The sequence below is a fragment of the Lutra lutra genome, chromosome 6 (genome assembly GCF_902655055.1).
Source record: "Lutra lutra chromosome 6, mLutLut1.2, whole genome shotgun sequence".
Taxonomy (NCBI): Eukaryota; Metazoa; Chordata; class Mammalia; order Carnivora; family Mustelidae; genus Lutra; species Lutra lutra.
In genome coordinates, this window is record NC_062283.1 from 69,575,700 (window position 1) to 69,590,885 (window position 15,186).

Here is a 15,186-nt window from a genome sequence, read left to right on the forward strand (position 1 = left end):
AATGAATCACTAAGGAGAAAAATAGCCTAAGTTAGATACTCCAAATAGAGAATTACATGGTCATGCGTGACATATCTGAACAGAAAAACTCAGAAGTGAGTCTGAGAAAATTATGATATGTACAATGCACATTAGTACATTAAAGGTTTTGAAAAATCTTGCAGTATACAAATGTATTTAACTGAATACTTTCAAACCTCTTCAATCATAAACTCTTTTTTTTCAAACATTATCCTATTAGCACACAGAAAAAGAGTAATTAGAAACTCAGTGTTATTAGCACAGGTAATAGTTCACAGAAAATTAGGACTGAAAAAAGTAGAAATAATCTTTTAAAAATGTACATGCACTGGGGCGCCTAGGTGGCTCAGTGGGTTAAAGTGATCCCAGGGTTCTGGGATCAAGCCCCGCATCAGGCTCTCTGCTCCGCAGGGAGCCTGCTTCCTCCTCTCTCTGCCTGCCTCTCTGCCTACCTGTGATCTTTGTCTGTCGAATAAATAAATAAAATCTTAAAAAAAAAAAAAGTACATGCATTAAAAATATATTAGATGCCACCAGTTTAGTTCAGCAGATACCAACATCAACCCAAGATAAAGTCTCAAATGTCATCAAAAATAGATTTTCCATTAAACGGCTCTTTTTAAATGCTTGAATTGCAATCACTAAAAGAATTTAACACTCAGACAAGAGATATTAATTCTAAATTTCTTCTTTTAAGTATCTATACAAATGCTTAAATTCTTTGTTTCCTAATCTGCCCTATCAATTTAACATAGATTTGAATCCAGGTTTTACCATTTAATATAGCCTGAACCTGAACAAGTTACTAGCTACATAAGCACTGTCTCTGCTTCCTCATCTGTCATTTAGGGAGTTGCTGTGAAGATCTTAAGGTACTATACGTGAAGTGCTTATCCCAGTACATGACCAGAATGAGTAATTATAAGTGGTAGCTGTTATGAACTATAAAATGTGTATGCAAAAAGAGTATTTTGTGTATCAACAATGACGAAAATAATAGGCTGTAGTCTCGACAGCATGTTTGAAAAATAAGAACTCTACCAAACCAAAATACTACTATTGTTATTAATCTTCATACCTGCAGTTTCTGAAATTCTTCCATTTCTTGTCGTGATTCCTCAGATCTCTTCCTTCTGTCTTCTTCTTGTTGAAGCTGGTGAGCCAACTCTAGATCTCTAGAACACTGGACTCTGTCTATGCCTAATATATATTTTTAATGTTTAGAATAAATTAACTACTGAATTTAAATCTCACTTATTATATGTTTAACTCATATCTTTTAAATGGAATAAATGCCATTATTTTGATATTTACTCATGACTACGATGTCATGGAAACACTGTTTTCTAGTAGAACTTGAACAGCTTCTGTAAGGGTAGAACCTCCACTTAAATCACTAATATACACTGAATAGGTAGGCTGTGACAAGCATTTTTCATTAATTGTCTCATTTGATCCTCATGATACCCTTAGGAAGTTATGTATTATCTCCTAAGGAAAACAGAACTTAGAAAAATTAAGTAATATTCTTCATTGGTGCTCCTTATTAAAATAAATAAGGAAAACTGGCTTTTAAAATAAACTGGGACAGAAAAGGAAATAATGAAGAGCATAAAAATATGTTTGCAAAGTACAGCTTAATTACAGTCTGGTCGCAAACAAATGGTACAACTTTGCAACATATTGCCCTGTTTCCTCTCTACCCAGTATCCCACAGATCCATTAGTCAGTGGCTTCTGGACAGGATCTGGTCTCCCTGACTTCCATTTTGATATTTGAATTATGTATTTGAGTATTCTTTCTTTTCTTTCAAATCTCCCAGTCTCTACTCCATCTTCCTATTTGGTCCCCACTTCCAACTGCCAAGGATAAACAAATTACAACTGATTTTTAGCATACTACTGACACTATCTACAGTGATTTACTCAGGCCATATCGTTCATTATTTACCATGGGCTTACAGAATAATTTATGTACCCATACAAAGCCTATTATAAACAAAAGAATTATCAGACATTCAGCTGCAGAGGGGTATTTTCCCACAGTAGTTAGCAGAGAATCACTGGAGAAGAGGACTATTCGATCTTTGCTCCAGTGATTCCCATTTTGGGATTAGACTGAGTGAACAAGGAATATTACTCATGAAGATCACTGACTGGTATTAGGATCATATAATACTGGATAATGAAGACCCCTGAATTAATAGGAGATATCAATGTACCTTAGAAAATGAAATCCAGTAGAACACAATTGGTTTCTCTTAGGGTCTACTTTATATTTTTTTCATTGGGATTATGAAATTCACAGAATCTTTCCACTTCTAAGGCACAATAAGGATTACCTTATCAATGCCACTATTCAAAAACGTAAGGAACAGAGAAAAAACTGTATAGAGTCACTTAAAAAATTAATAAGCGGTTAATATAAGAAACTGGACAAACTGGAAATGAACTTGAAAAACATTTAAATCATACAGTTCGTATATTCTTTAAAAATCATATGTGCCATACGGCAGCTTCCTGGTTCAACAACAATTTTTGCTGATCTGATGCTAAATCTAGTTATTTCTAGCTGCTGAAAGAATGGCCTCAACTTCATCAAACAGATTTCTTAAATTGTACAATTTCATTGTCTTCTGAATATTCGTGTTCTGGGGAAAAACTCTAGGGGCAAAACCACTAGTTTGGTTACTGCCCACAGTAGTTCATTCTATACAACTTTTCTGAAACAACTTCTAAAAAGAAGCTGAAGTCATATTATAATTCTCTAAAGGGACAAATTTATTTTTAACCAGTATGCTTTTTTCCCTCTTTATTATTACTCTAAAACTTAGATATAACCTAGGAAGCAGAAATTAAATCAAGAGATTCTTATTTTTAAACATATCAACATACCGTGTCCAAAGCTGCTTTCTTCCAAATGTAAGTCAACATGTTCCTGGAGAATAGGGTAATTTGTACAGATGAGCCCACACATAGGACAGTCATACAGAGGTTGATCATGGTCTGTTTTAGAGATATAATTCAGTTGTTTTATTTTTAAAACGTTTAGATTTTTTCACCCTAAGTCAAAGATTATCCACTGTCCACTAACCTTATTAAATAAGAAATAAGTAAATAAGTAAATAAGCTTTTCGTAGTTGGATTTAAAGCTATTTTCTACTTTTAGGGTCAAAATGGAAGACTGAGCAGAAGCACAAATCTCTCTTACCACTATAATAAAAGAAAAAACCAATAACAAATATGTGGATCTGTAGTTAAAGCAAGAAAAGGAAAGTATAAAGGAAAATCAAAATGGTAAGTAGGGGCCAGTCTATGCATGAATTTTAGGGGTTAAATTATCAGCACCCTCCTTCCAAACTAAGTGGTGAGGTACAAAATTCAGCATAAAGCCTTCAGCGTAAAGCTTGGAATTGGGATCGTACTGCCTAGTTGGAGCAGGAGATCAAAGAGCTGCACCCATCAAGCAGCATGGCAAGCAGATAGGTGCAGCTTACGCAGAACAGAAGCAGTACCTCTGTGTAGACCAAGACCTGACTGATACTGGGCACAGAAGAGGGACACTGAGGACTACAGCCGAGCAATCCATACATGTAAGGTCTGCTCTGGAAGTGGAATAAGTGTATTCAGATAGTAGCTGAAACTGCTAGATAGCTGTTTACTTCCACTAAGTGAAGGTGACTGGTCTCATTTTAGATGGATCAGCTGACCTTAACTGAACTAAGTTAATCTGACATGTTTGGAGAGACACCGCAGTCAAAAGACTTAAAATTAGTTTATATATCCTATGGTAGTGAAAATGGAAACCAAGCTATTGCATTACCTACTGATGTTTTTTCCAAGGTAAAATTAATTCAAACAGAGAAATTAATTCAGCACTTTGGTGAAATCAGCCAGGACACAGGTAAGTACTATTTTGGAGATGAAGATACACTAAAGGCTTTGGAAGTGGGAGCTGTAGAGATTCTAACGGTTTATGAAAATCTGGATATAATGAGAAATGTTCTTCATTGCCAAGGCACAGAAGAGGAGAAAATTGTCTAACTGAAGGAAAAGAGAAGGATAAATCTCATTTCGTGACAGGACAGGAACATGAACTGATTGAGAATATGTCCCTCCTGGAATGGTTTGCTTAAAACCATCAAAAGTTTGGAACTACACTGGAAATGATCACAGATAGGTCATAAGGAAAGATCCTAGTTTGTAAAAGAATTTGGTGAAACTGGAGTACCTCATAATACTGAGTTGATTTCCATGGAATGGAATATCAAGGAAGAGATGATGAATTTTTTTACTTTGATGACTAGTAGGTAATTGACATGGTAAAGAAAATGTGCCTCACCCTGCAGCAGTCAACTCAAGAAATATAGCCCTGGTAGAATCAAACAGATCCCTGCCTTACAACCAGGCCACTTTCAGAACTTAACCCAAGAACACTGGCTATTGAAAACAAAACCAAAACAAAATCAGAATCAAACCCTATATTTGGTTTTGTCATGGTGTCAACATTGCAGCCTACGACTACGTTCCTAAATGCTACTTTGGACTAATTTTAAAAAGAAAGGCAGTTTTTACTTTTACTTGATGACCAAATTGAGTGCTCTTATATTTTATGAAAAATTTTTTTAACATTCATACATTCAAGCAAACATAATTTAAGTGCTATAAATCTTCAAAAACTAATAGAAGTGACATCCTTAAAAAAGAAAGAAATGTTAGAGCTCAAACCCTTGGGCTTATTAACAGGCTGGACATGGCTGAGGAAAGAATCTCTGAGTTTAAGGATATGACAAGAGATATTTCCCAAAATGAAATGTAAAGACAAAAAGATCCTCCCCAAACGTCCCCCAAACATAACAAACAAAAAACAAAACAAAAAAACCCAAAACCCACAACCTACAAAAACTGTGGGAGAACTGCAAAAGGTATAACATACACAAGATGGGAATACCAGGAGAGGAATGAAAGGGAAAAAAGTATTATTTAAAGCAATAAGGCCTGTGAATATCCCCAAGTTAATGTCAGACATCAAACTATGGATCTTGGAAGGTCAGAAAACACCAAGCACAGTAAATTCCAAAAACTACATCTAGGCACACTTTATTCAGACTTCAGAAAAATCAAAGATAAAAAATCTTGAAAGAAGACAGAGGGAAAAAAACACCTTACCTATAGAGGAACAAAGATAAGAATTAAATACAACTTCTCGAAGTCATTCAGGTAATAGGAGAGAGGAGTGAAATATTTAAATTTTCCAGAAGAAAAACAAAACAAAACAAAACCCACCAACCTAAAATACTGTACCGTCAAAATTATCCCTCAAAAATGAAGGAAAAATGAAGAATTTCTCAGACAAAAATTGAGGGAAATTGTTGCCAGTAGACTTGCTGTGCAGGAAATGTTCAAAGAAGTTCTTCAGAATGAAGGAAAATAATATTGGCCAGAAACATGGGTATCCATAAAGGAAAAGATCATATCCATATCCATAAAGGAAAAAATAAAAACTTTTATTTTTCTCATTAATTGATATAAAAGATAAGTTTATTCAAAATAAAAATAGAAATGTAGGGGTGCCTGGGTGGCTCAGCGGGTTAAAGCCTCTGCCTTCAGCTCAGGTCATGATCCCAGGGTCCTGGGATCGAGCCCCACATCGGGCTCTCTGCTCAGCGGGGAGCCTGCTTCCACCTGTCTCTCTGCCTACTTGTGATCTCTGTCAAATAAATACATAAAATCTTTAAAAAAAAAAAAATAGAAATGTATTCACTTATATGCGTGTGTGTTTGTATATATGTATATATGTGTGTGCTTACAGTTACTTGAAATGAATGACAGCAACGACACAAGGGATGAGGGAGGAATTAGGAATATCTTTTTATGATAAGGTCCTTGTACTCACACAGTCATACAACAGTATTCAGAAGTAGACTTGGATTAGTTGTTAATGTATACTGCAAACTCTAGGCTAAGCATTAAAAAAGTAAAAATAAGCATAACTGATATGCTAAGAAAAGCGAGTATTGAGCAAGTGAAATCTTCTGCCTATATAACAGGAGTAGAAGTCCAAATGCTTCTTGATATCAGAATCACCATGGAAAACATAATGCAGTCAAGTGCCGGTCAGAACACTTTACTCATAGAAAACATAGAGGAACACACAGAGAAGAGAAAGATTGAGATCTTCCTCAGTATTAGACATTAATCTGCCATGGCCAACGGGTCCCTTCCAGCAGCCAACGCAGGGTAACTGGTCTGTACACACCTCTCTTGCACAACACAATGAAGGATATCATCCCCTTCCAGCAGAGGACAGACCTAGCATTAAGGCTGTTCAGGTGCCATATGACACACAAAACAAAAGAATACACACTACTGCCTGGAAAAGGGAAAGATATTTCCATACAAAGGCTGTGAGAACTCTTGATAACGAAGTGTTCTACGCCCAAGGATCATTCTTATGTGGCCAAATAGCGTCAAAAAGTTACATGTACGAACTGTTTTCCCCCATGGAGAGAAAATGAAATCATACGAAATGCTCAATTAAACTGCAAAAAACAGGAAAAAATCAAGGATAAGAAAAGAAGCAAAGAACAAGGGCAACAAATAGAAAACAATAACAAAGATGGTAGATACATTAATCTAACTATAGAAATAATCAGTTTTTTTAAAAGATTTTATTTATTTATTTGACACAGAGAGAGATCACAAGTAGGCAGAGAGGCAGGCAGAGAGAGAGGGGGAAGCAGCTCCCCGCTGAGCAGAGAGCCCAATGTGGGACTCGACCCCAGGACTCTGAGACCATGACCTGAGTCGAAGGCAGAGGCTCAACCCAGTGAGCCACCCAGGCACTCCAGGAATAATCACTTTAAACGTCACTGCTCTAAACATACACATTAAAAGATTATCAAGGTGGAGAAAATATAAGACCTACCTATACGTCATCTTCAAGAAATCCATTTTAAATATAAATACACACATAGAGGGTCACCTGGATGCCTCAGCTGGTTAAGTATCCAACTTGGTTAGATCTCATGGGTTATGAGATGGAGCCCTGTGTGAGCTTTGCACTCAGTGGGGCGTTTACTTGAAGATTCTCTCCCTCTGCCTATTCAACCCCCCAAATAAATACATAAATAAAACAAATTTTATCTCCCTCCCATTCTCTCTCTCTATATATATATATGTTAAAAGTGAAGGGATAAATAAAGACACACCATGCTAACACTAACCAGAACCAAAACCAAACAAACAAAGAACCAGGAGTAGCTCTATATTATTTTCAGAGAGGGCAGATTTCAGAACAAGGAATGTTATACAGGATTAAGTGGGGCATTACATAATGACAAAGGGTTCAATATTGCAAGAAGACATAAAAAACCCTAATGTGTATGGGCCTAACATAGTGTCAAAATATGTGAGACAAAAATTAACAGAACTGCAAGAAGAAACAGATGAATCTGCTATTACATGGTTAGAGAAGTTTTAGCACTCCTCTTTTATTTTTTACTTTTTATTTTTTTTGAAGGTTTTATTTATTTATTTGACAGACAGAGATCACAAGTAGGCAGAGAGGCAGGCAGAGAGAGAGAGGAGGAAGCAGGCTCCCCGCTGAGCAGAGAGACCGATGCGGGGCTCAATCCCAGGACTCTGAGATCATGACCTGAGCTGAAGGCAGAGGCTTTAACCCACTGAGCCACCCAGGTGCTCCAGCACTCCTCTTTTAGAAATGGACAAATCTAGGAGGCAGAAAATAAGTAAGGATATAGTTGAACTCAAGTACCATCAATCAACTGAATATACTTATAGACAAATTCATCCAACAACAGCAGAATATATATTCTGCTTAAGCTCATATAAAATATTCACCAAGACAGACCACATTCTAGGTCATCAAACAGAATCTAGGCCATTAAAACTTAGGAAATGTAAGGAATTAAAATCAAACAACGTCTGCTCTCAAACTACAAAGGAAACAAACAAAAATGAAGAGAAAGAGCTAAAAAATCCCCAAATACCCGGAGATTAGATAAACATTTAAATAATATACCAAAGAAATCTCAAGGGAAATTTTAAAATATTTTGAACTGGGCGCCTGGGTGGCTCAGTGGGTTAAAGCCTCTGCCTTCGGCTCAGGTCATGGTCCCAGGGTCCTGGGATTGAGTCCCGCATTGGGCTCTCTGCTCTGTGGGGAGCCTGCTTCCTCCTCTCTCTCTGTGCCTGCCTCTCTACCTACTTGTGATCTCTCTCTCTCTCAAAAATAAATAAATAAAATCTTTAAAAAAAAAATAAAAATAAAATAAAATAAAATATTTTGAACTAAATGAAAATTAAAATACTACTTAAAATCTGTGAAATGCAGCAAAAGCATGGCTTAGAAGGAAATTTATAACATTGAATACATATATAAGAAAAGAAGAAAGATCAATCATCTAGGTTTCCACTGAAGGAAACTAGAAAAAAAAGAACATGTTAAATCCAAGATAAGAAGAAGACATTTAAAAAAAAAAAAGAGCAGAAATCAATGAAACTGAAAACAAATAACCAATAGAGAAAACCAATGAAACCAAAGCCTCTCGCCAAGCTAAGTAAGAAGAAAAAAAGAGAACACAGATTGTTAACACCAGAAATAAAAAAGTCCTATGTACATTCTGAAGATAAGAAAGTTATATTACAAACTACGCCATAAATTTATAAACTAGATGAAAAGGACCATTCCTTGAAAGACACGATTAGGCAAATTAATACCAAAAAAAAAAAAAAAAAAAAGGGCAAAAACCTAATGAAATATATAACAAGATACACATGAGAAAAAATACAAAATTCTGATGAAAGAAATCAAAGAAAAACTAAGTTGAGAGATATTTCTTGTTTATGATAGGAAGACTCAATAATGCTACCATGCCTATGTTTCCCAAGTTGATCTATAGGTTCCAGACAATCCCAATAAAAAATCTGAGCAAGTTATTTTGTGGCTATCAAGTACCTGACTCTAAAATTTATACAAAGAGGCAAAAGATTCAGAATAACCAACACAATGTTGAAGAAGAGCAAATTCAAAGGACTGGCTCTACCGTACTTCAAGACTTACTATAAAGTTAGAGTATCAAGACACTGCGGTATTGAAAAAAGAACAAACAGATCAGTGGAACAGAACAGAGAGCCCAGAAATGGACTAATAGTCTAGTCAACTAAATCTTTGACAAAGCAAAGGCAAAACTATGGAGGAAAGAAAATCTTATCAACAATGGAACACATGGACATCAAAATGTAAAGAAAATGAATCTAGACTCAGACCTTATACCCTTCACAAAAAGTAACCTGAAAATGATCATAGGCCTAAACATAAAATGAGAAACCACAAAATTCCTAGGAGATAACATAGGAGAAAACTTAGATGACTTAGGATATGGCCAAGACAACACCAAAGGCTTGGCGAAGTTACAAAATAGGTGATAAGGTGGACCTCATTAAAATAAAAAACTTCTGTTCACCGAAAGACATTGTCAAAGTGAAGACGACAAGTCACAGAATGAGAAAAAATATTTGCAAAAGATATATGTACTAAAGATGTTATCCAAAATATACAAAGAACTCTTAAAAATCAACAATAAGAAACAACAATAAGAAATCAACAGATTTAAAATATGGGCTGAAGACCTTCACAGACACTTTACCAAAGAAGATACACAGATGGCAATTAAGTATACAAAAAGATATTCATGTTATGAGAGAGCACTTCAAATTAAATTAAGATGAGATACCACAACAGAAATATTAGAATGGTCACAATCTGGAATGCTGACAGTACCAAATGCTGGTGAGGATGTGGAGCAACAGGAAATCTCATTCACTGCCACTGTGAAAGAGTCTGGCAGTTTCTTACTAAAATTAAACACACTATTATTATACAATCCATTAATCACATTCCTTGGTATTTACCCAAATGAATCGAAAATCTGTCCATATAAAAACCTGCATGTGGATATTTAAAGCAGCTTTATTCCTAACTACCAAAACTTGAAAACAAGCAAGATGTTTTTCATAGGTGAATGGATAAATATACTGTGGTATATCCAGACAATATAATATTACTCAGCTCTAAAAAAAAAAAAAAAAAAAAGCTATCAAGCCATGAAAAGACATGAAGAAAAGCTTAAATGCATATTAATAAGAAATCAATTTGAAAAAGCTATATACTGCATGATTCCAATGACTTTCTGAAAAAGGTAAAAATCGTAGTAGTAGAAAGATCTGTGATTGCCAGGGGTTAGGGTGTGGGAGGGGTGACTAGGTGGAGCACAGAGGATTTTTAGAGAAGTGAGACTATTCTGCATAACTAATAAGATGGGTAGTTGTTATTACACATTTGCCAAAATCTGTAGAATATACAACACCAAGAATGAATCTTTTTTTTAATTTTTATTTTTATTTTTATTTTTTTATCTGACAGAGAGAAATCACAAGTAGGCAGAGAGGCAGGCAGAGAGAGAGGCGGAAGCAGGCTCCCTGCTGAGCAGAGAGCCCGACGTGGGACTCGATCCCAGGACCCTGAGATCATAACCTGAGCCGAAGGCAGCGGCTTAACCCACTGAGCCACCCAGGCGCCCCACCAAGAATGAATCTTAATGGAAACCATAGACTTTGGGTGATAATAATGGGTCAGTGTAGGTTCACTGAATATAACAAATGTATCACGTGGTACAGATATTGATTGTGGAGGAGGTTTTTAGTATATGAGGACAGTAGGTACATGGGTATTCTCTGTACTTTTTACTTAACTTTGCTATGAATCTGAAACTGCTCTAAAAAATAACATTTATTAATTTAAAAAATGAATCTAGACACACTCTCCTTATACCTTTTAAAAAATTAACTCACAGACTTAAATGTAAAATTCAAAACTATAAACCTTCTAGAAGATAACACAGGAAAGATGAGCTTGGGTTTGGTGATGAGTTTTTAGATATATCAAAAGCATAATCTATGGATGAAGAAATCAAGTAAGTAGCACTTTATTAAAAGTTAAAAATTCTGCTCTGTGAAAAACACTGTGAAGAGAATGAAAAGACAAGCTCCAAACTGAGAGAAATATCTGCAAAACACGTATCTGATAAAAAACACATATCCAAAATAAAATAATTACTCTTAAAACTCAATAATAAAGAAAGAGATGATTCTAAATGTACTGTATGCAAGAAAAACCGAGCCTCCAAATTCATAAAATACAGCCTGATAGAGCTGAAAGGGAAAATAGATGAATATGTAATTATAATTGCGGACTTCAACAACCGCCTTTCAAAAACTGGTAGAAATGCTAGACAGGAAATCAGAAAGGATATTGAAGACCTGAATACAAACAAAATGATCTAAATGACAAATTTAGAACACTCAAACCCACAACAGCAGAATATATCTCTCTTTCCCAAGTGTCCATGGAATATGTACCAAGACAGATCATATACAGTATCTTGGCAGATAAAACAAGTTTCAACACATTTAAAAGAACTAAAATCAGAGTGTGTTCTCTGATCATAAGGGAGGCAAACTCAGAACCACAGAAAATCGGAGTCCAAGACAGTTCAGATGCCATTGGGCTGATGGTAAATAAAAGAATGCCCTCTGAAAAACGGACTCTGGGTATAGGCCTCCTCAGAAAGGTTCTAAAACTACTCTCAAAGTAGTTGAATTATTTATTAATTGAATCAAAAATTCTTTTCCACAACTGCATTTTTATAATAATAGTAAATGAACAATGTTATAAACTGAATTTAAAAAACACATTTGCTGGAGGCATAATATTCCACTGTATATATAGACCATATCTTCTTTATCCATTCATCTGCTGAAGGGCATCTTGGTTCTATCCAGTTTGGTGACTGTGGCCACTGCTACTATGAACACTGGGATACATATGGTCCTTTTGTTCACTACATCTGTATCTTTGGGGTAAATACCTAGCAGTGCAATTGCAAGGTTATAGGGTAGCTCTATTTTTAATTTCTTAAGGAATCTCCACACTGTTTTCCAAAGTGGTTGCACCAACTTGCACTCCTACCGACAGTGTAAGAGAGTTCCCTTCTCCACACCCTCTCCAACACTTGTTGTTTACTGTCTTGTTAATTTTGGCCATTCTAACTGTTGTAAGGTGGTATCTCAGTGTGGTTTTGATTTGAATCTCCCTGATGACTAAAGATGATGAACATTTTTTCATGTGTCTATTAGCCATTTGTATGTCTTCTTTGGATAAGTGTCTGTTAATGTCTTCTGCCCATTTTTTTGACATGAATACCCAACTTTTGTATCAGCATGGATGGGACTGGAGATTATGCTGAGTGAAATAAGTCAAGCAGAGAGAGTCAATTATCATATGGTTTCACTTATGGAGCATAAGGAATAATACGAAGGACATTGGGAGGAGAGGAGAAGAGAGTTGAGGGAAATCGTAGGGGGAGACAAACCATGAGAGACTGTGGGCTCTGAGACACAAACTGAGGGTTTTGGAGGGGAAGGGAATGGGGGGGTTGGGTGAGCCTGGTGGTGGGTTTTAAAGAGGCCACGTATTACATGAAGCACTGGGTGTGATGCATAAACAATGAATCTTGGAACACTGAAAAAAATAAAAATAAAAAATAAAAAACACATTTGCAGTAATCTGATTTACAAACCAACTTTTAGGACACCACATATTAAACTGACACTACTGTTAATTATCACATAAAAAGAGTATCTTACCTTCTGATGGAGTGTCTAAAAGATCAGCATGCTTTGTTTTCACATGATTTTCCATATCTTGACTACAATCTTCTATTCTTCCACAGAACGGACATTCAGGAGAACTATACGTTGTTTCATAAATTGATCCTTTTATTTTAGATGGGTCACACTCTTTTTCCTTACTTTTAAGGAATTTTCTGGATTCAGTTAAGTTCTCCGAATAAAAGGTTTTATGTTTTAAAGTACCATCATAAGGCAGGCTTTGCGCTGAAATTTTTGGATGACTAGATGCACAAGCTGAATGGACACTAGAATTAACTTCCATTCTACACTGTAAGGTGTTGTCCTTCCTGTTATCTGAAGTTCTAATCTGTATTGTATTGATCCTCGCGAAGCTTCTTTCTAGTTCATTTTGCTCAAAATGAGCAGTTTCAATATGAAAACACATTTCATCATAATTCACACCTGACAACTTGCAAAATGGACATATAACTTCATTTTCCATGTGAACAATTAGCAGGTGAGCCTTCATGTCTGGTTCTGAGGTTACTGTTTCACCACAAATATCACAAGAAAGCATAGTACATCAGGTAGCTAGAAAAGAATACAATGTTATTTTAAGTTTGAAAGACTGGAGAAAAAATGCATTCTATAAGATGATCTGAAACAAATTTTTAACAAGTATCTATTTAAAACTGGATTATTTGAAGATACTTTCAATGTACTAAACTGTTCCTCTAATGTACAAACTTCATTATAAATCTCAACCAAAATTTCTCTACTGTATTTTGAATTTATGGTTTCAATAAAATAAAGGCAATAATAGTTCAAATTAAAATAAATAATTTTAAATATATTTCAAAAAGCGTGTCTGGTGTGAGGTCGAGAAGAAAATAATGTTTATAAAATTGCCCAAGTATGGTAAGTCAGTTAAGAGAAAACGAAAAGAAATCTTAACAACTGATCTATCTAAATACAGAAACTTAAAGATGTTAACAATGGAGAGGGTAAATAAACACATCTTAATAAAATAAGTTAACAGTTAAAGAGCTTTAATTATATCAAAGTAATTTAAGTAGCGTTATTATCCTCCTATATGGAGGAAACCCTCGCTCAGATAGGTCACCGAGGTCAGAAAATGGTGAGCCAAATGCTAACCCAGTCAGGCTCCAAACACTGTCCTCTCAACCCAAAGAATAAAAAGAGCGTCCATGGTAGCAAAGAGCACGGATTCCAGAACGAAGAGAACTGGAATGCAATCTCACATTTCAGAATTTACGTAAGATAGCTCATGTCTTTGAGGATCGGTCTATAAAATGAATTGTACTAAACCAGCAATCATTTTAGGGTTTTATGGACTAATAGAAATACTGGGTACGGACAAATGCAGATTTTGTTAAGAATTTTTAAAATCAATCACAGCCACAACCTTATGTTGTTCAGCTAAGGACTATTTAAAAACAAACGGGGAGGGGGTAAGGAAACCATTCCCATTATTTGAATAAATTTAGCTTTATAAGAACTTCCTACATTGTCCTTTATGTTTCTTATTCTCTTTAAACAAGTGAAAATAGTTTCTGATTTTAGAAGGAAACTCTCCCAAACCACCAGTGGAAAGAACGTCACACCCAGTTTCTTATTTTCCTGCGGCTAGACAGAGGGATACACTTGAACTCCCAAACACTCTGATCAGGACAAGTGGTTGAGAGATATAAGGAGACTGTGACAGGTACCAGGCTGAGCAGGCGGTGAGAGAAGCCATAAGGGCCGCATGCCAAAGGCCCACTCTGCCCAAGAGTCCGCGCAAACTTCCAGGACTCGAAACCAGCCCAGACACTGACTGGGTCATAGTCGAGGCCGGGGGAATATGGGAAGGGACCATTAGTTCCTACCGGCCCAAAGATCCGGCCGCGGCCACACTGCCTGATTATCCTGGGCTTCCTCTTCGGGTCGGCCGCCGACACCGTCTGGCTCTCCCGCAGAGAGACGTTCAACGTCGATTACCTTTTCCGGCCCCGCAGACTAGGACGCACAGGCCCTCTTTACACCCTGAGAATCACAGTTAACCAAGAAACAAACCAGCGCCTCCAAAATACTTTCACTTCCATTCTCACATTCAAAAAAGCTTTTCCTCTGTACCCCCGGAAGGAAAAGGCTCCCAGCATGCACTGCTCCACGCTAGTCTGTGTTGTAGTGTTTTCTGGGAGTCGTAGTCTTTTTTGCATCATCGGTTCCAGGTGCAGACTCCTAATTTACTAGGAGACACACAGGGCTCTGAGAATTTTCAGAATGAATTCCTACGACGGAAGCTAGGACATTACACGAGTACACAATACCCTAGGGCTTAACTGCCACGGTATGTCAAGACAGGGGCCAAATCATGTAGACTCTTATAGAGAACTATTGGAATATTTTTAAAAGAGAGTGGCATAATTTGATAATGTACAGTATATTT

General features: G+C 36.3%; 1 protein-coding gene across 2 annotated transcripts in view; it reads right to left on the minus strand.

The window, feature by feature from the left end:
* Positions 1-14,870, minus strand: part of ZUP1 (zinc finger containing ubiquitin peptidase 1) — a 29,240-nt gene extending 14,370 nt beyond the window's left edge. For both annotated transcript variants that reach the window (XM_047733995.1, XM_047733996.1), the window contains exons 1-4: positions 14,624-14,870; positions 12,750-13,325; positions 2,916-3,026; positions 1,100-1,221 (exon numbers count right to left, since the gene is read on the minus strand). In XM_047733995.1, the coding sequence (XP_047589951.1) occupies positions 1,100-1,221; positions 2,916-3,026; positions 12,750-13,311 (795 nt within the window). In that variant the 5' untranslated portion in view covers positions 13,312-13,325; positions 14,624-14,870. The remainder of the gene's footprint in view (positions 1-1,099; positions 1,222-2,915; positions 3,027-12,749; positions 13,326-14,623) is intronic.
* Between the last annotated feature and the right edge of the window lie 316 nt (positions 14,871-15,186).